Source organism: Nerophis lumbriciformis, linkage group LG24, assembly GCF_033978685.3.
Source record: "Nerophis lumbriciformis linkage group LG24, RoL_Nlum_v2.1, whole genome shotgun sequence".
Taxonomy (NCBI): Eukaryota; Metazoa; Chordata; class Actinopteri; order Syngnathiformes; family Syngnathidae; genus Nerophis; species Nerophis lumbriciformis.
This window is the reverse complement of record NC_084571.2, coordinates 9,323,737-9,349,705: the sequence shown is the minus strand read 5'-3', so window position 1 is coordinate 9,349,705 and position 25,969 is coordinate 9,323,737. Positions and strand designations below refer to the sequence as shown.

The window sequence follows — 25,969 nt, the reverse complement described above, 5'->3', positions numbered from 1 at the left end:
TCTCCGCTTGCCCCCCCCAGCCCAGCCTGGCGCGAGCGAGCGAGGCAGCGTGGGCTGAGGCAGAGGAGAAGCAGGCAGGAGCAGCATGGAGGGCAGTTTTGACACCGAGGAGAGTTTTGACGACCCCTCCTGTCTCGCCCCCCAGCCGCCTGGCCCCGTGTCGCCCGCCAGGAGGCGTGTCAACGAGGTGAAGGAGACCAAGACCACGGTGAGTACTTCTTGTTCTCCGTTGTGGAGATGCTGTTGTCGTCTTTGAGCTCCTCATGTTGGGGGTGGGGTTGGGGTGTGTGTGGGGGCCGGGGGGCGTGTGATTTTTAATGTGTGTGTGTGTGTGTGTGTGTGTGTGTGTGTGTGTGTGTGTGTGTGTGTGTGTGTGTGTGTGCACGGATTGCTGCCTACTGCTGTGTTTCTTCCTGACGTTTGATGACTTTTCTTCAGTGTCACATGACGCCTCAGACACAATAATATGTGTTTTGTTGCGTTGCAGTGTGTGTGTGTGTGTGTGTGTGTGTGTGTGCGCGTGTGCGTGTGCGTGTACGGGGGGGGGGTTAGTGACCCGCAGCCGTCGTTCGCAGAAAAGATGCAGCAAGTCCAGTTTCCATGGCGACAAACGCAGAAGCCGAGCTTCATCGAACAAACACAACAAGCTTCAAACAACACACACACGTTAGTCAATGACGTCAGGTGTTTTTGTGCACCATGTCGCGACTCACGTTACACTACCCCCCCTCCCCCACCCGCGCTCACACACACACTCTTGTCATGGAAACGCACGCATGACCCTGAGGTATAAGATGGAGTCGTAACCTTGTCCTCACCTTCACGGTGGGACGTGTCTCCGAGTCTCCTTGGTTACTTGTTGCTTGGGTGGGGGTCGTAGTAGTAGTCGTAGTAGTAGTGTGTGTGTGTGTGTGTGTGTGTGTGTGTGTGTGTGTGTGATTACACAATCCCGGGGATGATGAAGACACGAAAAGGAGGCAACAGATTGTTTTCTGGCGTCAGGAGGGCAGGTGTAATGTTGCCTAGCAACAGTGGCATCCTTCCGCCCCTCAGCTGAACAGATGACGACGGCGCGTCAGCACACCTTCCTCGCATGTTGAAAGTTGTCACGGCAACCGCTGCCCGTCAATTTGACCTGTCAGGCAGAAAATGAACACGTTAGCGCCGACTGAGTCGTCCACTTATGTTGTGCACAAGCCGAGTGAGTCTCCATTTGCGTGTGTGTGTGTGTGTGTGTGTGCGATTATGTAAGCGGCTTAGTCATGTGCTCGTGGTCCACAGGGACATTATGGGATGTTGGATGGAGGTGTCCGGTGCTCATTAGGCTGAAACAATGTTAAACATCACACTGTTGCGTTGTGTGAAGCTCCTCTGTCCTCACGGCACAACATGAGCGTCACACCAGCCTAGCTTTTGGTCGAACATTTACCAGAAAGATAAAACTGCGTTTATCTCCGGCCATAAAAACAAAGCTTTTTGCCGTTGCTTTCATTTACTGTCTTTCCCTCTGTGTTAGAATACTAAAGTGAAGCAGGTGACTTCTGCAACGTTTCGGGAGCCAGGTGGAAAACTAAAGTGATTAGTTCCAACAAGCCACTGTCAAGCGAGGCGTCGTATTATATGATTTTAAGGATGCAGATAAGCGAGGTAGCAGCGTGAAGTAAAACGTGGTATTTACTCATTAAAGAAGCACAAAACAAAAGGCGAGAGCAAAAGGGAAGTGCTCCAAGCGGCCAGACTATGAAAGACACAAAACCAAATGCTGGAACTGTTATGATCCGTTGCCCGCATCATAGTTTATTTACGTTTTGATTCACTTGTTGTTTAAGTTCTGTTTCAGCACCCCGGTTTTGTGTCTCCTTGGTTGCCATGGTTATTTATTAGTGTCACCTGCCTCTGATTAGTGTTCAGGACGCTCACCTGTTCCTGGGCACTAATCAGAGAGCTATTTAGTCCTGCCTTTTCGCCTTATTCGTCCTGGTGCTTTTGTTTGCTTTATGCAACTTTTACGTTCAATGTTTTCTAGTTCCCTGTGTGCGTCTTACGCTAAGTCCCGTCTTAGTGTTTCCTTGTGAGCTATTCCACTAGCTATAGGCATTCCCTGTGTGGTCGGCACGCTCTCCTTGTGTCCGCTTATTTTGTTTGTTTTGTTTTCGTGTATGATCTGCCCTCCATTGACTTCCGCACCTCGCTCAACACTCCTAGACGTCCATTCATCTGTGCCGTCTCCTTCTTCCCCCTGTACCGTAAAGGCAAGATCTTAATGTGTGGAGCCGAGTTATTAACGTTTCGTGTTTTGTGGCGAATCAATGTTTGGAATCCCACTCCCACAGTTTATGGTGTAGGCAAAAAATTGTTCGCAATATATCATCACCTCCATGTTTGGTATCTGTAATTCTAACCCCGACTCAATTGGCCAAAGTCCCTAGGAGGAGTTTGTTAATATACGACCCCTTTTTTTCGCTGAAAAAATGGCCGAAAACCGTCGGAGCAAAGCCCACATTTTACGGTTTGGGAAAAATGTGTTCAAGATTAATTTTTGCTAATATGTGTAGTAGCTGTAATTTTAACCGTGACTCATTCAGTCAAAGTCCCCAGGAGGAGTTTGTTAAACTAGAACCCGAAGACGAAAACCAAGATGTGTCATGATCCGCTGCCCGGGTCATGTTTAGTTTTTGACTCCCTCAGTTCCTGTTTTGAGCACCCCTAGGTTTGTGTTTTAGTTGCCATGACTGCAGATTGTTTTCACCTGCCTCTGATTAGTGTTCAGGACGCTGACCTGTTCCTGAGCACTAATCAGAGAGCTTTTTAGTCCTGCCTTTTCGCCTCACTCGTCCTGGTGCTTTTGTTTGCTTTATGCAACTGTTACGTTCAATGTTTTCTAGCTCCCTGTGTGCGTCTTACGCTAAGTCCCGTCTTAGTGTTTCCTTGTGAGCTATTCCACTAGCTATAGGCATTCTCTAATGGATTAGATTTTATATCGCGCTTTTCTATTATTAGATACTCAAAGCGCTCACAGAAAAGTGGGAACCCATCATTCATTCACACATGGTGGTGGTAAGCTACATTTGTAGCCACAGCTGCCCTGGGGTAGACTGACAGAAGCGAGGCTGCCAGTTTGCGCCTACGGCCCCTCCGACCACCACCTATCATTCATTCAGTCATCATTCATTCACCGGTGTGAGCGGCACCGGGGGCAAGGGTGAAGTGTCCTGCCCAAGGACACAACGGCAGAGATTTGGATGTCAAGAGGCACGGCCGCTCTACCCACTACGCCGTACCGCCCCAAATTCCCTGTGTGTTTGGCACGCTCTCCTTGTCTTCGCTTGTTTTGTTCGTTTTGTTTTCGTTTATGATTTATGAAAAACAATCATCTCCTACCTGCACGTTGTCTCCGGAGTTCCTGCTGTCATCGTCGGAAGAACAATCCGCATCATCATGCCTCCTCGTCCTCGCCACCGTTACAGGAACGCAGCAAAAAACACCTACTATGAAATGTGGAGCAGACGGCGTCCACAAAGTAGAACAGATAATAAATCATCAATGTCCCCGACAATGAAGGTAGGGAAAAGGATCAACTTAAATGGTCTTGATCACCAACAGGAAACAGGTGAGGGGAAATGCTCCGGGACAGAAGTGAAGCAGCCAGGGGGAAACACCCAACAAAACCGGAAGAGGCGCCAAACTAAATCCGCAGGACAGGAACTAACACAAAACACCGGCGAACACTCACAAAATCCAACATAAAGGCACGACCTAGTGTAACTAGCCGTGACAGCCACAAAGCTAAGTAGCTAGTCAATGAGACTTGCGCTTCCTCTCTCTCAAGTTTTTGCAGGGAATTGAAAGTCACGTGCTCGGCCCTCGGGGACGTTGTAGCATGACGACGCCTTTAGCGTGGAAGCTAGCAGCAAGCAAACAAGGAGGTAGTGAAACAGAATAAAGAACTCAACACCACAAAGAACGTTTTCCAGGACTTAATAATTAGCATACTTGCCAACCTTGAGACCTCCGATTTCGGGAGGTGGGGGATGGGTAGGGGGCGTGGTCGGGGGCGAGGCAGGGGCGTGGTCGGAGGTGGGACGGGGGCGTGGTTGGGGGCGTGGTTAAGAGGGGAGGAGTATATTTACAGCTAGAATTCACCAAGTCAAGTATTTCATATATATATATATATATATATATATATATATATATATGAAATACTTGACTTTCAGTGAATTCTAGCTATATATATATATATATATATATATATATATATATATATATATATATATATATATATATATATATATATATATATAAAATTATATATATATAGACGAAAACGTGACTGCTGTTGTTGTGTGTTGTTGCCGCGCTGGGAGGACGTTAACGAAATCGCTAACAATAAACCCACATAAGAAATCAAGAAGTCGCCCTCGATCATTCTACAGTTATAACGTGATTGGGCAGGCACGCTGTTTATATCGTGGGAAAGCGGACGTGAAAACAGGCTGACACGTCACTCAGGTCCGCATGGAGCTGGAGGGGGCGTGGCCTCCAGCTCCGCCTGAATTTCAGGAGATTTTCGGGAGAAAATTTGTCCCGGGAGGTTTTCGGGAGAGGCGCTGAATTTCGGGAGTCTCCCGGAAAATCTGGGAGGGTTGGCAAGTATGATAATTAGACTACTTGCCACCACCAGACAAAACACGAAAGGCAGGTGGACACAGGGAATACCACAATAAAAGCACAACTGCCATATGTACGCTCTATGTAAGAATGTTACATTGTAGATCCATTGTGTGCAAAGTGTGCCCGGGGACCTTTTTTTTAACAGCCCGCGGCACATTTTAAAAATAATATTGCAAACAAAACCATTAAAAAGTCGAATAATAATGTCCCCCGCTTGGTTATTATACAGGTTACGGAATGCAAATGAAGTATTGTGGACGGTTTTTTAATGCATTTTTAAAGTGATTTAGAGGTAGAATCGATTGTTCCCATTAGTTGCATTGCTAGCCACCAAGAGCGAGACCATTTTTATATGTTAGAATGCAGAGGTGTGGACTCGAGTCACATGACTTGGACTCGAGTCAGACTCGAGTCATGAATTTGATGACTTTAGACTCGACTTGACAAAATGTAAAAAGACTTGCAACTCGACTTAGACTTTAACATCAATGACTTGTGACTTCACTTGGACTTGAGCCTTTTGAATTGACATGACTTGACATGACTTGCTACTTTCCCCAAAACCCAAAGATGAAAAAGTTATTCGGGAGCGCCCCGTATTTTTCATTGTGTACTTGTCTATCAGCGTTGCGTGTGTCAGCTGGTGTGGTCTCAGTACAACAGCCAATCAAATTAGATCTACTTTGTTTTCATCACACAGCATTCATCCAATCAAATTGCAGGACAACCAAGGAAGAAGACATGTCCAAACCACACGCCAGTGAACAAAAAATGATACCTAAAATAATTTTGTTTGGGTATAAAAATTACGAGGTGGTCAACACAAAACGGTTTGCAGTATGCAACACATGCGGTTTGAAAATTACTGATGGAGAGGAAACAACTTCCAACTTCGTCCGGCATTTGAAGTTGCACAAAGAACGGTAAGTTTTGAATGAAAGATAACGTTTATTGGCTAAGTAACGTGACTTTTATTTGCTGTGTAGTTAAATCAGTGAGGCTGTAAACTCACTGCTAACGTTATAACGTTATTGCAAACACGGGAATCTGTTGCAGTTCACTACCTTATTCATACTTTTTGTTCAGTGATTTTTTTTAAGCAGGGTTACGTTAGTCAATATATCACACGTAACGTTAGACGGCGGTCAGCAGCACCGCGTATTTTAGCCACCTAAAAAAAGACAAAAATAGTCAAATAAAGGTCAGTTAAAATGTATACTATATTATGAATATGTGTACCGTTTTAGCTAGCTTTCTGACATACTGTTGGTTGTTTACCTCAGTGGTCCCCAACCACCGGGCCGCGGCCCGGTACTGGTCCGTGGATCGATTGGTATCGGGCCGCACAAGAAATTTTTTTTCTTTTTCTTTTTTTAATTAAATCAACATAAAAAACACAAGATACACTTACAAGTAGTGCACCAACCCAAAACAACTCTCTCCCCCCTTTTGTTCTGGGCATTGAACATGAAGACTCTTCCTTCACTGTTCCGAGTGGCCATGAGAGTCTTGGCAGTGCCTGCCTCCAGTGCTCCAGTGGAGCGAGTTTTCAGCCATGGTGGCATCATACTACGCCCCCATCGTGCACAAATGACTGACAGACTCTTGGCTAATTTGGTCTTTTGCAAATGCAATGCAGCATAGGGCCCTGACATATAAAAAGTACAACTTTTTTGTTATGTTCACGTATATGTCATGTTTTTTCAATGTTAACACTTTTGTACAAATAAGTACATTTGCACTTTATTTTTCAATGTGTTTGTTCTGTAAAGGAATGAGTTAATGTTTAAAATGACTGGTTAATAGTGCTATTATAAAGTGCAATGTCAGCACAATTTTCTTTCCTGCAATTTAAAATGCACTTGTTTTAATAAATAAATACAGCGTTTGAAAAGCATACACAATCTGTGTTAATATATTAGTCTGTGGTTAAAAGGACTTGAAAGGACTCGAAACTCAAAATGCAGGACTTAGGACTTGACTTGAGACTTTCCAGTCTTGACTTTGGACTTGACTCGGGGCTTGCCTGTCTTGACTCGGGACTTGACTCGGACTTGAGGGCAAAGACTTGAGACTTACTTGTGACTTGCAAAACAATGACTTGGTCCCACCTCTGTTAGAATGCAAAAAACAAAAACAACCCAAAAAAACCTTTTATCTTCTTGTCTCTCATAATGATTGTGAACGATAGGCAAAATCCCCCCCCCCCCCCAAAAAAAGTGCAGTTCCCCTTCAAGCACTTTGTCCAGGTCACTTCTCCTGTGACAACTAGCAACACACGAGCCTCCACCAGGGGGCAGTGTAGCACACCGAGATGTAAGATGTGTCAATGAGAGGGCATGTTCTGACTGTTCTTAATTTGGTTACATGCTATAGTTAAAGTTAAAGTACCAATGAATGTCACACACACACTAGGTGTGGCGAAATTATTCTCTGCATTTGACCCATCACCCTTGATCACCCCCTGGGAGGTGAGGGGAGCAGTGGGCAGCAGCTGTGGCTGCGCTCGGGAATTATTTTTGGTGATTTAACCCCCAATTCCAACCCTTGATGCTGAGTGCATGGGTCCCATTTTTATAGTCTTTGTTATGACTCGGCTGGTGTTTGAACTCACAACCCTACCAATCTCAGGGCGGACACTCTAACCATACTTTTATTCTTGTAATTTGCTTGCATGTTATTGTATATTTTAATTACAATAATAACTATAATCTGGTATGACCATATATATATATATATATATATATATATATATATATATATATATATATATATATATATATATATATATATATATATATATATATATATATATATATATATGCGTGGCGCAGTGGAAGAGTGGCCGAGGGTCCCTGGTTCAATCCCCACCTAGTACCAACCTCGTCATGTCCGTTGTGTCCTGAGCAAGACACTTCACCCTTGCTCCTGATGGGTGCTGGTTAGCGCCTTGCATGGCAGCTCCCTCCATCAGTGTGTGAATGTGTGTGTGAATGGGTAAATGTGGAAGTAGTGTCAAAGCGCTTTGAGTACCTTGAAGGTAGAAAAGCGCTATACAAGTACAACCCATTTATCATTTATTTATATATATATATATATATATATATATATATACATATATATATATATATATATATATATATATATATATATATATTTTTTTTTTTTTTTTTTTTTAATATATATATATATATATATATGTATATATATATATATATATATATATATATATATATATATATATATATATATATATATATATATATATATATATATATATATATATATATATATATATATATATATTGATATATATTGATATATATCCAATTACTTCATATCAAATATTCCAGTTTGAACATTATTGGGGAGGGAAATTGTTGCATATTTTGTGTTTTTTTTACAAAAAAGGAATAAAATATAAATTTAATTATGAAGAAACAAATAGACCTGAAGTTGATGTATTGATATTTCAGTGTTGAAAGTAAAACAGAAATTAATTCATGACTTGTTTTCAACACTTTAATGAATTTAATGTTCACCAAAATTGGGTGCATGTGTATGTGTGCGTGTGTTAGGGTTGTATGCTAATGAATAAAAAATCGGTACTATACTGCATCTGAAAAATACCGGTACTTTAAAAAAAATCCCGGACATGGTGGCGTGTCGTCTCCAGGTCGTGACATTGCTGGTAAAACAAGCAAGAGGCGCATGTTAGGCAACGCACACGCACGGTGTACTTACAAGCAGACAAACTGTGGAGACATAAGAGGGAGAATGGACATATTTTGGCTTCAAAACGAACAATAAAGGTGACGCTTTTCACACTGAAGCGCCGCTCAGGGAGAGGTGTTTTAAACATGGCTAGCAAGCCAGAGGCTAAGAACCATCCGCAGTCGGCAGTGTTTTAGCTACTTCTAAATCACCTCGGCTTCATGGCGACAAATAAAGTAAGTTTCTTACAAGTATCATCCCTGCAGGACAAGCTAAACATGCTTCACTACACACCGGTGGAGGATACAATAGCTAACCGCTAACAGCAAGCTAGCGCTCCTAATTGTAAACAAAAGGGTGGGTCTACACAGACATCGACTGTAACGATACCAAGGACAAGAGCCGTACATAGTCGATACTCCAATGATTACATCAATATTTTATGTTATCGTCTCCTCCCACTTCCTGTCTCTCTCCGCTGGCCGCAGATCAACGGCGTGACATTCCCGCTTCCCGGAGAAGGACCCGAGCAGCAGCTGCTCAAGCCTAACGAATGGAGCTACTGCGATTACTTCTGGGTGAGAGCGACTCGCCATCTTGTCTAACGTGTCCTCTGGTCACCGTCTGTCTTATGTCGGTCACATAAGAGAGGTCACATGCGTAGGTCACTTACTGTTTTCCAGACGGACAAAAAGGACCCCCAGGGGGCCACGTCTGTGGCGGGCTTCGAGGTTCTCCTTCAGAAACAGCTGAAGGGCAAACAGATGCAGAAGGAGATGGCGGAGTTCATCCATGAGCGGTAAAAACACATCCTATATACATATATATGTATACATATATATATATATATATATATATATATATATATACAGTCACGATCAAAAGTTTACAAACACTTGTAAAGAACATAATGTCATGGCTGTCTTGAGTTTCCAATAATTTCTACAACTCTTATTTTTTTGTGATAGAGTGATTGGAGCACATGCTTGTTGGCCACAAAAAACATTCATGAAGTTTGGTTCTTTTATGAATTTATTATGGGTCTACTGAAAATGTGACCAAATCTGCTGGGTCAAAAGTATACATACAGCATTGTTAATAGTTGGTTACATGTGCCTTGGCAAGTTTCACTGCAATAAGGCACCTTTTTTAAAAAAAATTTTTTAATGAATTTATTAATCAATCAACAAAACAATACACAACAATGTAATCCAATTCCAAAACCAAACCCGTTCCAGCAACATTAAGAACAACAATAAACAGAGCAATTGAGGACACACAAATCCAAATGTAGTGAAACAAAAATGAACATTAACGACAACAGCATCAATATTAGTAACAATTTCAAGATAGCAGTGATTAAAAAAAAACCTCATTGATATCATCATTAAAAACATTAATAAAAAATAATAAAAAAAATTAGAAATGACCAATAGTGTGTCATAGTGGCTTACACTTGCATCACATCCCATAAGCCCGACAACACACCGCGTCCAACATTTTCCACAAAGATATAATAAGTCGTATTTTGGTTAATTTATTAGTTGAAACAAATTTAAATAATGGATCCCATATTCCAATATATGACTCATTATTATCTAAACTAAATGCAGTTTGTTCTACTGATATCATCTCCATAGCTTGTGTGCACCAGTCAGTATGAGTTGGACTATCAACAGCTATCCATTTTTTAAATAAATAAGGCCCTTTTGATAGCCATCCACAAGCTTCTGGCAAGCTTCTGCTTGAATTTTTGACCACTCCTCTTGACAAAATTGGTGCAGTTCAGCTAAATTTGTTGGTTTTCTGACATGGACTTGTTTCTTCAGCATTGTCCACACGTTTAAGTCAGGACTTTGGGAAGGCCATTCTAAAACCTTCATTCTAGCCTGATTTAGCCATTCCTTTACCACTTTTGACGTGTGTTTGGGGTAATTTTCCTGTTGGAACACCCAACTGCGCCCAAGACCCAACCTCCTGGCTGATGATTTTAGGTTGTCCTGAAGAATTTGGAGGTAATCCTCCTTTTTCATTGTCCCATTTAAAGCACAAGTTCAATTGGCAGCAAAACAGGCCCAGAGCATAATACTACCACCACCATGCTTGACGGTAGGGATGGTGTTCCTGGGATTAAAGGCCTGAGCTGTTTGGCCACAATACCCAGCAATATGTTTGGAGGAGAAAAGGTGAGGCCTTTAATCATCCGGATAGTTATAGGCGCAAAGTTGAAAAGCCAGCATCTGTGATGGTATGGGGGTGTATTAGTGCCCATGGCATGGGTAACTTACACAACAGTGAAGGCATCATTAATGCTGAAAGGTACATACAGGTTTTGGAGCAACATATTTTGCCATCCAAGCAACGTTATCATGGCCGCCCCTGCTTATTGTAGCAAGACTGTTGAACAACGTAAGCTGTACATCAAGCAAGAATGGGAAATAATTCCACCTGAAAAGCTTCAAAAATTGGTCTCCTCAGTTCCCAAATGTTTACTGAGTGTTGTTAAAAGGAAAGGCCATGTAACGCAGTGGTAAAAATGCCCCTTGCAATGTGTTGCTGCCATTAAATTCTAAGTTAATGATTATTTGCAAAACATCTTGTCTTTGCAGTCTATTCAATTGAATATAAGTTGAAAAGGATTTGCAAATCATTATATTCTGTTTTTACTTACGAATTACATACCATGTCAACTTCACTGGTTTTATATATATATTGTAATTAATATGCAACTATGATTATTTGATACTTGTTTATATTGACAAAAGTGCTGTTTCACACTGCAGTATTGTTCAATTGTTATTGCTCCACATGTTTAGCTTGTGTGCTATTGTGTGCTTAGCTGTTGTGTAGCTGCTAGCTCCCAGTAGCCTATAGCCTAACATATTTACCTTTGGTAAATGACTTTAGTAAAATAGAAGAAAGTGTGTGCTTATTGGAGGACATTTAACTGGCTGTTATATCTGATATCAGACCGATGTCACTACCAATATTGGACCGGTATCGCATCGGGACACCCCTAGTAGCAAATCTTCACCTTTCATGGTGAACAGGATACCCAAACATCTTCCTTCCTTTTCCTCGTGTTGAAACATGTTGCAGACATAAAAGACGGTATGTTGTGTTCCAGAATAAAGATGGAGGAGGAGTACGCCAAGAACTTGTCCAAACTGTCCCTCAGCACGCTGGCGGTGCAGGAAGAAGGGTGAGTCGTCTGTCCTGTAGTCAGGTGTGGCAGTCCACAACCTGCTCCTTCTTCTCCTCAGCACTTTGGGAGAGGCGTGGACTCAGCTGAAGAAAAGTCTTCATGACGAAGCCGAAGTTCATCTCAAGTTCTCCAACAAGGTGACCGTCGGCCGCAGTCGCCTGATGAACACATGAATGTGTTCGTGAACGTATGAATATATGTCAATGGACACATTCATGTGGTCATTAACACATGAATGTGCCAGTAGATACTTACATGTGATAACGAGTACATGGGTATATTAATGATCACATGAACACGTTCATGACCACATGAATATGTTAGCAAACACATGGATATGGTAATGAAAGCATGACTATGTATGGTTTAGTTAATGAACACACATTAATCTGTTAATGACTACATTAATATGCAAATCACCACGTGAATATGTTCATGAACACATGAATTGGATAATGACTACATCAATATGTTAATAAATACATACGTGTGTTAGCGTATACACAACTTAGTTAATAAACACATTCGTACATTAATGAAATCATTAATAAGACAAGAGCCACTTGAATGTGCTGATGAATACATTCATTTTTTCATGACCACATATATATGTTTATGGATACATACTGTATATTCAATAACACATGAATAGGGTCATGACCACTTTAGTATGTTATGGAATACACACCTGTTAGTGTATACACTACTTAATTAATGAACACATTAATTAAATCATGAATAGGGCAAGAGCTACGTGCATCTGTTAATGAATACATGAATTTGTTCATGACCACATCGATAGGTCAATGTATGCATGGGTATGTTCACTAACATGTTAATAGGGTAATAGCCACATGAATATGTTAACTGCCGCTTGTGTATGCTAATGAACACATAACACATATGTTGATGAATACATTAATTTGTTCATGACGACTTCGATATGTCAATGGATACATGGGTATGTTCACTTACTCATTAATAGGGTAATAGCCACATGAATATTTCAACCACCGCTTGTGTATGCTAATGAACACATTACACATATTTTGATGAAAACATGAATATATTAATGAATACCCAAATATGTTAATGAACACATGGTTTGATTAATGAACACACATTATTGATCACATTAATATACAAATCACCAAATGAACATGTTCATGAATACATGAATAGGGTAATGAACACATCAATATGCAGAGGTGGGTAGAGTAGCCAGAAATTGTACTCAAGTAAGAGTACTGTTACTTTAGAGATTTGTTACTCAAGTAAAAGTAAGGAGTAGTCACCCAAATATTTACTTGAGTAAAAGTAAAAAGTATGTTGTGAAAAAACTACTCAAGTACTGAGTAACTGATGAGTAACATACACACTCATATATATATATATATATATATATATATATATATATATATATATATATATATATATATATATATATACATATGCATTGATATATACAGTATATCATTTATATGTATTTATTTTGCTGTTTTTGTTTACATGTTAAAGGTGTTTTAATGAATATACATGCATGTTTAACATATAGATTCCTTTCTTTAATGAAGACTAGAATATAAGTTGGTGTATTACCTGATTCTGATGACTTGCATTGATTGTAATCAGACAGTAGTGATGATAATGTCCACGTTTTCAAATGGAGGAGAAGAAAAGTTCCTCCTTTCTGTCTAATACCACATGAAAGTGGTGGGTTTTTGGCATCCTATTTGTCCAGCTTCCATATTCGTTTTTATACACTTTACAAGAAATATATTGGCGTCAAACTCCGTAGCTTGCTAGCTTGTTTGCGCTGGCTTTCGGAGACTCTTGTTTTGAAAGCGCAGGCGCGATGGAGCGGCACTTTTATTGTGAAGACAGGAACGTCCTCATGTGCGGTCAGTCTTGAGGCTTTTGACGGGATGTACGGTTGAAATAAAAAAAGTATATTTTTTCCTTCACACTTTTGATTGATTGATTGAAACTTTTATTAGTAGATTGCACAGTGCAGTACACATTCTGTACAATTGACCACTAAATGGTAACACCCCAATAAGTTTTTCAACTTGTTTAAGTCAGGTCATGTGACCACCTGTCTCTGTTTGATTGGTCCAACGTCACCAGTGACTGCATCTGATTGGTGGAACGAAGTGAAACGTCACCAGTAAGGCAGGCACTTTGAAGGTCTGTCTGACAGACCAAAACAAACAAAGCGTGCATTAACAGATCGATAAAAATTAGTAGCGAGTAGTGAGCTGAATGTAGATAAAAGTAGCGGAGTAAAAGTAGCGTTCCTTCTCTATAAATATACTTAAGTAAAAGTAAAAGTATGTTGCATTAAAACTACTCTTAGAAGTACAATTTATCCCAAAAGTTACTCAAGTAGATGTAACGGAGTAAATGTAACGCGTTACTACCCACCTCTGTCAATATGTTACTGAATCAATACATGTGCTGGTGTATACATTACTGCGTTAATGAACACATTACTCTGTTAATGAACACATTACTCTGTTAATGAACACATTACTCTGTTAATGATCACATTAATACATTATATTCATAAATACGGCAAGGGCCACGTGCATGTGTTAATGAATACATGAATTTGTTCATGACCACATTGATATGTCAATGGATACATGAGTATGTTCACTAACTCAATAATAGGGTAAAAGCCACAAGAATATGTTAACTACCGCTTGTGCATGCTAGTGAACACATGACACATATGTTGATGAATACATGAAATTGATGATGACCACATCGATATGTCAATGGATACATGGGTATGTTCACTAACTCATTAATATGGTAATAGCCGCATTAATATGTTAACTACCGCTTCTGTATGCTATTGAACACATGACACATATGTTGATGAATACATAAATATATTAATGAATACCTGGATATGTTTATGAACACATGGTTTAATTAATGAACACACACTTATTGATCACATTAATATACAAATCACCATTGAACATGTTCATGAACACATGAATAAGGTAATGAACACATCAGTATGTTAATGGATCCATACATTTGCTAGTGTATACATTACTGTGTTAATGAACACATTACTCTGTTAATGAACACATTAATACAATATATTCATAAATATGGCAAGGGCCACGTGCATGTGTTAATGAATACATAATTTTTTTCATGACCACATCGCTATGTCAATGGATACATGAGTATGTTCACTAACTCGTTAACAGGGTAATATCCACATGAATATCTTAACGACCGCTTGTGTATGCTAATGAACATATGACCCATATGTTGATGAGCACATGAATAGATGATAGAATACCCAAATATGTTAATCAACACATGGTTTAATTAATGAACACACATTATTTGTTAATGATTACATTAATATACAAATCACCAAATGAACATGTTAATGAATACATGAATAAGGTAATGTACACATGCATATGTTAATGATTCCATACATGGTCTAGTGTACACATTACCGCGTTAATGAACGCATTGCTCTGTTAATGAACACATTAATGCATTATAATCGTAAATAGGGTGAAGGCCACGTTAATGTGTCAATGAACACATGAATTTGTCCATGACCGCAAGGATATGTTAATGGGTACATGAGTATGTTCACTAACTCATTAATAGGGTAATGACCACATGAGTATGCTAATGAACACATGAGTTAGTTCATGAACACACATTCATTCGTTAGTGTTCACATCAATATGTAAATCACCACATTAATATGTTAATGAATACATGAATAAGGTAATGAAAACATAAAAATGTTAATAAATCCATATCTGTGCTAGTGTATACATAATTCCGTTAATGAACACATTACTACGTTAATGAAATCATGAATATGGCATGTTAATGAACACATGACACATGTGTTAATGAATACATGAATATGTTCATCATCTTGGCAGCTTCACTCTGAGGTGGAGAAACCGTTGTTGACGTTCCGAAGCGACCACTTCAAGAAGGACCTGAAGAAATACGACCATCACATCGCTGACCTCAGGAAGCAGCTGGCTAGTCGCTACGCTAGCGTGGACAAAGTACGCTTGCGACATGGAGGGAGGGGCTGTGTTTCCAGTAGTGTACCTGTGTACTCCACTTAGGGCCTGGTCTACTGAGACCCAGACACCAGGAGCTAAAAAGCGTGTGCAAACTATAAAATAGCGTGTACTATTAGCGTGTGCAAACTATAAAATAGTGCGTAGAATTAGTGGGCATGTTGCGTGTGATCTACTAAGACTGTGTGTACAATCAATAACTGGTGCAGACCGCCTTATTTAAATGTGGATTTTGCGTGTACTATATGGGGTCTCACCATGAAGACACTCATTTACTGTACATTCGTGTTATCGAACACATGCACAAAATGTATCACGTTGTATAGGAATTTTAGACACAGTCTTGCAGTGCATCTACAATGGAACATTTTTTTGTTCTTTTTTAGCACTGAAATGTGCGCTCCGGGCGCGAGAAAATGCATGTTGCAAGAATTTTTTTTTAATCACACAAAAGATATGTTAATAATGTATCTTACACATGTCATTAATCCATTGGATTTGTTTGAATCCGACGCTTAAGTCATTCGAGCAGCTTTAAAATTATAAAATGATATTGCTGAATAGACAATATGTCTAATATTTTAGTTTTTGACAGTCCATATATATTGGCAGAGTTTTAGCGTGATCGCCTCCGACAACTGACAGTTTGCATGCGATGTACTAAATAAAGATGCAAAACACCTCCCGCAGTACAGTTTTAGTCTTGATAAATCACACTGCGTGTGCTAAATATTTGCATCTTCTCCTCACAGTATTGTGGGCGTTTTGATGATTATCATACATTTTGCATAGTCATGAAGACAGACACGCTAAATGGATTGCACTCCTTATTCTGCTCACTAAAGAGATGCAATCCTCTGCTCACAAGTTTAGTGCGATCACGTTTGCACGTGTTTTAGTACACGCAAACTTTCAGCAGATCAGGCCCTTAGTACTCCATTTCCTTTTATGTTTTTTATGTGTGTGTGCGTGTGTGTGCGTGTGTGTGTGTGTGTGTGTGTGTGTGTGTGTGTGTGTGTGTGTGTGTGTGTGTGTTCGTCCCTAAAGGCACGCAAAGCTCTGGCAGACCGTCAGAAAGATCTGGAAGTGAAGACGCAGCAGCTGGAGATCAAGCTAAGCAACAAGACAGAAGAAGACATCAAAAAGGCTCGCAGGAAATCCACACAAGCAGGTCACATGTCGTAGCCAGATGAATGAATGACATAACTCACTCGTTAGCTCCCTCTGCTGGCCACTACGTGTGCTGTTGCTGCTGCTGCTGATGATGATTAATGATGACGATATTGATTGTAAATTAATGAAAATGATATTGATTGATTTATGATGAATTAATGATGACGGATACCGATAATGATATTGATGGTAAATGAATGATGATGATATCGATGATAAAATTATGATGATACATTTCTGATGATATTGATGATGAAAATGATATTGATGATGATAAATTGATGATGATAAATTGATGATGAATTCATGATGATGATATTGTTGATGAATTCTGATGATGATCTTAATGATGCTGCTGATGATATTGATGATATAGTGATGATGAATTGTTGATGATGATATTAATGATGATAATGTTGATGATAATGATATTGATATAATGATGATCATTTGATGATGATAATATTAATGATGATGATATTGATGATAGTGTGATGATTAATTGATGATGATGATATTGATGATGAAGATGATTATGATGATATATGAATTCACGATGATGATAGTGTTGATGAATTATGATGATGATCTTAATGATGCTGCTGATGATATAGTGATGATGAATTGTTGATGATGATATTAATGATGATAATGATGAGGATGAAATAATGATGATATAGTGATGATGAATTGACGATGATGATAATATTAATGAGGCTGATGATGAATTGATGATGATGATATTAATGATGCATTCATGATGATGATATTGATGATAAATTCATGATGATGATATTGTTGATGAATTATGATGACGATCTTAATGATGATGCTAGTGATATTGATGATATAGTGATAATGTTGATGATGATGATATTGATATAGTGATGATCATTTGATGATGATAATATTAATGATGATGATATTGATGATATAGTGATGATTAATTGATGATGATGATATTGATGATGAAGATGATTTTGATGATATATTGATGATGAATTCACGATGATGATAGTGTTGATGAATTATGATGATGATCTTAATGATGCTATAGTGATGATGAATTGTTGATGATGATATTAATGATGATAATGATGAGGATGAAATAATGATGATATAGTGATGATGAGTTGATGATGATGATAATATTAATGAGGCTGATGATGAATTGATGATGATGATATTAATGATGCATTCATGATGATGATATTGATGATAAATTCATGATGATGATATTGTTGATGAATTATGATGACGATCTTAATAATGATGCTAATGATATTGATGATATAGTGATAATGTTGATGATGATGATATTGATATAGTGATGATCATTTGATGATGATAATATTAATGATGATGATATTGATGATATAGTGATGATTAATTATTTAATTGATGATGATGATATTGATGATGAAGATGATTATGATGATATATTGATGATAAATTCACGATGATGATAGTGTTGATGAATTATGATGATGATCTTAATGATGCTGCTGATGATATAGTAATGATGAATTGTTGATGATGATATTAATGATGATAATGATGAGGATGAAATAATGATGATAATATTAATGACGCTGATGATGAATTGATGATGATGATATTAATGATGCATTCATGATGATGATATTGATGATAAATTCATGATGATAATATTGTTGATGAATTATGATGACGATCGTAATGATGATGCTAATGATATTGATGATATAGTGATAATGAATTGATGATGATAAAAATTATCGATGCTGATGATGATGATATTGATGATGAATTAATGATGATGTTATTGTTGAAGAATTGATGATATTGATGATGATATTGAAGATTAATTAATGACGATGATCTTGATGATGAATAACTATGATGATATTGATGATGATGTTAGTTATGCCGATTATGATATTGATAATCTTGATGATGAATAATGATGATGATATTGACGATTATGCTGATAATAATCTTGATGATGAATAATGGTGATGATGAATAATGATGATATTGACAGTGATATTAAAGATACTGATTATTATATTTATTATCGTTATGATGAATCATGATAATGCTATTGATGATAATATTAATGATGTTAAAGATGATATTGATGATGAATAATGATGAAGATGTTGATGATGATATTCATGATGTTGATTATGATATTGATTAAGACATCTTTGATGATGTTGATGATGATAGTAATGATGTTGATTATAATATTGATTAGGACATTTATAATGATACTGATGATGATATTAATGATGCTGATGATATTGATGATGAATAATGATGATATTGATGATTATGATATTGATGATGACATTGTTGATGATGTTGATGATGATATTGATGATGACATTGTTGATGATGTTGATATTGACGATGTTGATTATGATATTGATGATGACATCGATGATGATATTGATTATGATATTGATGAGGATATCGACACTGAAGAAGTGTATGTGTGTGTGGTCCAGGAGATGACTTGATGCGCTGTGTGGACCTTTACAACCAGACTCAGTCCAAGTGGTTTGAGGAGATGGTGACCACCAGCATGGTAAACACAAACAATCACTATCATAACACCAGGAGCCGTTAGAAGCAGCAGGTGTGTCATCATCAGGAACTGGAGAAACTGGAGGTGGATCGCATCGAGTGGATCCAGCAACATCTGCGCCAATACACCACGCTGAGACATGAGACCGACATGTTCAACCACGGCGTGAGTTTCAATTACTTATTGACTTCTACTTCTACTTTACTTATTTACTTATACTTTATATGTTTATTTATACTTCTAATTTACTTATTTACTTACTTATTTACTGACTTGTTTACTTATTTATTTACCTGAGACATGAGACCAACATGTTCAACCACGGCGTGAGTTTCAATTAATTACTTATTGACTTTTTTTTTTTACTTTACTTGTTTACTTATACTTTACTTGTTTATTTATACTTCTACTTTACTTATTTACTTCTACTTTACTTATTTATTTATACTTCTACTTTCCTTATTTACTTACTTATTTACTGACTTTTTTACCTGAAACATGAGACTGACATGTTCAACCACGGCGTGAGTTTCAATTACTTATTTACTTCTACTTCTACTTTACTTATTTACTTTTACTTTACTCGTTTGTTTATACTTATACTTTACTTATTTACCGACTTATTTACTGACTTATTTATTTACCTGAGACCTGAGACCGACATGTTCAACCACGGCGGGAGTTTCAATTACTTATTTACTTCTACTTCTACTTTACTTATTTATTTATACTTCTGCTTTACTTATTTACTGACTTATTTACGTATTTATTTATCTGAGACATGAGATTGTGAGTTTCAATTACTTACTTATTGACTTCTACTCATACTTTACTTATTTAATTCTACTTCTACTTTACTTCTTCACTTACTTATTTACTCACTTATTTACTTATTTATTTACCTGAGACATGAGACCGACATGTTCAACCACGGCGTGAGTTTCAATTACTTATTTACTTCTACTTTACTTATTTATTTATACTTCTACTTTACTTATTTACTGACTTATTTACGTATTTATTTGCCTGAGACATGAGATTGTGAGTTTCAATTACTTACTTATTGACTTCTACTTTACTTATTTAATTCTACTTCTACTTTACTTATTCACTTACTTATTTACTGACTTATTTACCTGAAACATGAGACTGACATGTTCAACCACGGCGTGAGGTTCAATTACTTATTTACTTCTACTTCTACTTTACTTATTTACTTTTACTTTACTCGTTTGTTTATACTTATACTTCACTTATTTACCGACTTATTTACTGACTTATTTACTTATTTATTTACCTGAGACCTGAGACCGACATGTTCAACCACGGCGTGAGTTTCAATTACTTATTTACTTCTACTTCTACTTTACTTATTTATTTATACTTCTACTTTACTTATTTACTGACTTATTTACGTATTTATTTATCTGAGACATGAGATTGTGAGTTTCAATTACTTACTTATTGACTTCTACTCATACTTTACTTATTTAATTCTACTTCTACTTTACTTCTTCACTTACTTATTTACTCACTTATTTACTTATTTATTTGCCTGAGACATGAGACCGACATGTTCAACCACGGCGTGAGTTTCAATTACTTATTTACTTCTACTTTACTTATTTATTTATACTTCTACTTTACTTATTTACTGACTTATTTACGTATTTATTTACCTGAGACATGAGATTGTGAGTTTCAATTACTTACTTATTGACTTCTACTTTACTTATTTAATTCTACTTCTACTTTACTTATTCACTTACTTATTTACTGACTTATTTACTTATTTATTTACCTGAGACATGAGACCGACATGTTCAACCACGGCGTGAGTTTCAAATACTTATTTACTTCTACTTTACTTATTTACTTTTACTTTACTCGTTTGTTTATACTTTACTTATTTACCGACTTATTTACTGACTTATTTACTTATTTATTTACATGAGCCCTGAGACCGACATGTTCAACCACAGCGTGATTTCAATTACTTACTTATTTACTTCGACTTCTACTTTACTTATTTACTTCTACTTTACTTATTTATTTATATCAATCAATCAATCAATCAATCTTTATTTATATAGCCCTAAATCACAAGTGTCTCAAAGGGCTGCACAAGCCACAACGACATCCTCGGTACAAAGCCCACATACGGGCAAGGAAAAACTCACCCCAGTGGGACGTCGATGTGAATGACTATGAGAAACCTTGGAGAGGACCGCATATGTGGGTAACCCCCCCCCCTCTAGGGGGGGGGGGGGTTACCCCTACTTTACTTCTACTTTACTTATTTACTGACTTACTGTATTTACCTTGGAAATGAGACCCACGTGTTCAAGCACGGCGTGAGAAGACTTGAGCTTTATGTTTATGTTTCATAAAAAATCACAAGCAGCTGTTAATTGAACTTTCAGCATCTCTGTGTTATTTCATGAATGATTAATTACGAATATTAATTGATTGAAGCGAAGGAGAGACTTTGTCACACCTGAAAATGTCTGAGTGATGGCAATGGTTGGAGCGTGGGAACACATTTATGTTGTGAAGGCTGCACTACTTTCCTGTCTCCAGACGGTGGAGCCGGTGGACCAGCTGCTGCAGGCGGTGGACCCGGCCAAGGACCGAGAGCTCTGGGTCAAAGAGAACAAGACGGGCGACGTGCGGCCCGTGGACTTGGACCTCTGAAGCCACGCCGGGGCGTGAGCACGCCCGCTAACACTGATCCAGGGACGGCGCATGAGGAAAGGAAGTGGTCCCAGTACCAGTCCCAGTACCAGAACCAGTACCAGCATGTTCCATGTACATCTGCTTGAGTATCATCAGACATGTCGTGCTGTTGTGATGTTTTCTTCTTTGTATGAACAAATCCTGTCGTTATTTTGGATATGAAGACTATTTTCTTGTGGGTGGAAGCGCATGCTTGCTTGTGGACGCGTCCTTCAACTGCAGGAACCTCAGAGACCAGGTTGGAGTTGCTCGGGAACGGGATCAGTGTGCAGGAAAAAGCACGGGAACACCTTTGAGTGCCTAAAGTGTTCTTGATCTATTCTCCAGCATTTGTCTTATTTTTGCTAATTGTACAGAGATGACCGCCCAGTGGCGCCCCCTGCTGGTTTTATCTGTGACTGCATGTCCGTGTCTGTCCACATTTGCTTTTGTGGCGTTCGTCTCCTTCTTCTGTCGCGATGTTTAAAAAAAAAAAAGTTTTAATTTGTGATTGTAAATTCAATGTTGTCTTCTCAGCGTGTCCCGCTGCTCTCTGCTGCCCTCTTGTGGTGACATCTTTGGAATGTTTCGCTGACCTCAAAGTCCACACTGGAATGCGGCGTCCATAATAAAGCTCCTCTTGGAAAAGTCAACAGTGTCCTTTTGCTGTTGTTATGTAAGCGATGAGCACAACATTCTGACCTTTTTGTCCGTCCGACCCCGATGCATGCTGGGAGCAGGCTGAGGCCGGTGAAAGAATCCTCATAAAAAAGTGTTTTGTTTTTTTATTAAACGGCACTAAAAGGGATTGAGCGCATGTAAAAAAAAATGCAAAACACAAAGGAAACATTAGTGTGACATCTTGCAACTTTAAAATTTACACTTTTTTTCCCCTTGGCAAGCTATTTGAACAGAGATGACCGCCCAGATGGCCCGTTCAAGTAAAAAAAGTTGGGACGCCCCAAAAGATAAAATTGGTGGCCATACCTGACGCACCTGCAAAATAAGGGAACTTTTCCTGTATGTTAGTGTCACGCGTTCATCTGTGCGCTGCGCTGAGCGCACCTCCAAATGCGCACCTGTGCGCATCACTCCAGCTGCAGCAGGCGGCTGCAATCAATCTGCAATCATTCAGCGCTCAACACAGATGTCGCTGATGAGCTCCCTGGGCTTCTCAACCTGCGTTCCGGGCCAGAACGTACTTCCTGTTCCGTACAGTAAGCCGACACGTCTAGCTCTATGAGCACTCTCTCTCTCTCTGTGTTTCTTCACCTCCGTGTTCATTTGTATTGTGTTCCTTGTCGCCATCCAGCAGCATTCCTCCGTTTCCTCGTCACAAGCTGTGTGTCTCGTCTCCCCGTATTCCCTCTGGTTCCCCTGGCTGCCTCTTTGGATCTCGACCTCCCGCCTGGACACGGACTTTGACGCCTCGCTCTTGCTCCTGACCTCCTGCCTGTCTCTGGATCTCCGAGCCTGCCTTGCCCCCCATTGACTTCCGCACCTCGCTCAACACTCCTAGTAACACTTAGTTAACCACTACGCATAGTTGCACAACACAGATATTTGGATTAGTTGCACGCCTCATTTCCCTTATTTATAATAAAAAGAGCTAAACGATGTCCATTCATCTGTGCCGTCTCCTTCTTCCCCCTGTACCGTAACAGTTAGGGTTTCAAAAAGGCAAGATCTTAATTTGTGGAGCCAGCACCCCCCACGACCCCAAAAGAGACAAGCGGTAGAAAATGGATGGATGGATGGAGTTATTAACGTTTCGTGTTTAGCGGCGAATCAATGTTTGGAATGCCACACCCACATCTTATGGTGAGGCAAAATTTGTTCGCAATATATCATCACCTCCATGTTTAGTATCTGTAATTCTAACCCCGACTCAATTGGTCAAAGTGAGGAGTTCATTAATGTACGACCCCTTTTTTTTCGTCAAAAAATGGCCCAAAACCGTCAGAGCAAAGCCCACATTTTACGATGTGGGAAAAATGTTTTCACGATTAATTTTTGCTAATATGTGAAGTAGCTGTAATTTTAACCGTGACTCATTCAGTCAAAGTCCCCAGGAGGAGTTCGTTAAACTAGAACCCGAACACGAAAACCAAGATGTGTCATGATCCGCTGCCCGGATCCTGTTTAATTTTTGACTCCCTCAGTTCCTGTTTTGAGCACCCCTAGGTTTGTGTTTTAGTTGCCATGACTGCAGATTGTTTTCACCTGCCTCTGATAAGTGTTCGGGACGCTCACCTGCTCCTGGGCACTAATCAGAGAGCTACTCATCCCTGCTTTGGTTTTCTTGTTTGCTTCCATGCAACAGTTACGACGGCTACTTTGTTTGATTCCTATGCTTGTTGATATGCTAAGCTTTCGCGCTAGCCTTTTTCCTTAGCTATCGGCACGTTTGTTTTGTTTTTGGTACGTCGCATGATTTATGGACAATAAGTCATTTCCTTACCTGCACCTTGCCTCCGGATTTCCATCTGCATCCTGGAAGAACGATTCACGCACTCAGATGGCTGACTTCCTGTTCGTTTTCAGGTATGGTATGGGTTATATATATATATATAAATATATATATATATATATATATATATATATATATATATATATATATATATATATATATATATATACCAGTGACGTGCGGTGAGGTTGATGGCTGGTGAGGCACTGACTTCATCACAGTCAGATTTACAAACATATGAACCCTAAAGAGTATCTTATTCACCATTTGATTGGCAGCAGTTAACGGGTTATGTTTAAAAGCTCATACCAGCATTCCTCCCTGCTTGGCACTCAGCATAAAGGGTTGGAATTGGGGATTAAATCACCAAAAATTATTCCCGGGCGCGGCGCCACTGCTGCCCACTGCTCCCCTCACCTCCCAGGGGGTGAGCAAGGGGATGGGCCAAATGCAGAGGACAAATTTCACCACACCTAGTGTGTGTGACAATCATTGGTACTTTAACTTAACTTTAACTTTACACATACAAACTGTAGCACACAAAAAAGCACATTTAATAAAAAAAACGTTATTATGGTCTTACTTTTACTTATAAATGAAGTCCATGCGCAGCTCCTTTTGAACAAAAGCATCGATAACTTGTTTATAGAAGTCTTCCTTATCTTTCTTCAGTTTTAAAAGTCTTTCTGTCTCGATGGGTATCTTCTTTTAATTATTACCTCCTGCTTCGATTGAAAGTACAGTTTAGAAAACTGTTTTATTTTAGATATGCAATCCTCCATGTTAAAAGTCCAGGCGAGAGGAAAAAATAAACGATCACTGCTAACTGTTGCTGCTTGTTGTCACTTATTCTGCAGCCGAGTAGTCGCAAAAATGATCTCTGGGATCACTACCGCCCTCTACCACCAGGAGGCGGGATTACTGCGGGCCTCACCCAGTGCGTATTCGCAGCCGTTTTATGATTGCTCAGCATAAGAAATACGTTACACACATACTGTTGTTGACAAAATACACTGTACATTATATACCTCAGCTAACTAAACTATGGAAATGTATAATATAATTCATATAGCAATACGGTCTCACTGCACAGCAGGCCAGCAGTTAGCCGAGTCATTGCGCAATCCATGGCGAGGCTCAACTGGCTGGTGGCAAGTCTCTTCTCAGTATTTGAACGGCAAATGTGAAAATTCAGCAATTTTGAATAAAAATAATCTAAAACTGGTGAAGTTAAATGGAAATAACTTTATAGTATAATCACTGGATACATATAACAATTTAGTTTTTTTTTTTTCTTTTTACTTTTTTTTTCTTTCCATGATGGCACGTGAGGCCCCGCCTCACCTGCCTCCCCTGACTGT

General features: G+C 38.9%; 1 protein-coding gene across 1 annotated transcript; it reads left to right on the top strand.

Moving 5' to 3' along the window:
• Positions 1 to 22,791, top strand: gas7a (growth arrest-specific 7a). Its single transcript, XM_061981487.1, has 10 exons — positions 1 to 208; positions 8,874 to 8,963; positions 9,069 to 9,184; positions 11,513 to 11,587; positions 11,649 to 11,727; positions 15,529 to 15,660; positions 16,726 to 16,849; positions 19,344 to 19,423; positions 19,490 to 19,588; positions 22,004 to 22,791. Exons 1-10 carry the CDS (start codon positions 86 to 88, stop codon positions 22,115 to 22,117), a joined length of 1,032 nt encoding a protein of 343 aa, XP_061837471.1. The 5' UTR covers positions 1 to 85; the 3' UTR covers positions 22,118 to 22,791.
• Positions 22,792 to 25,969: the final 3,178 nt, after the last annotated feature.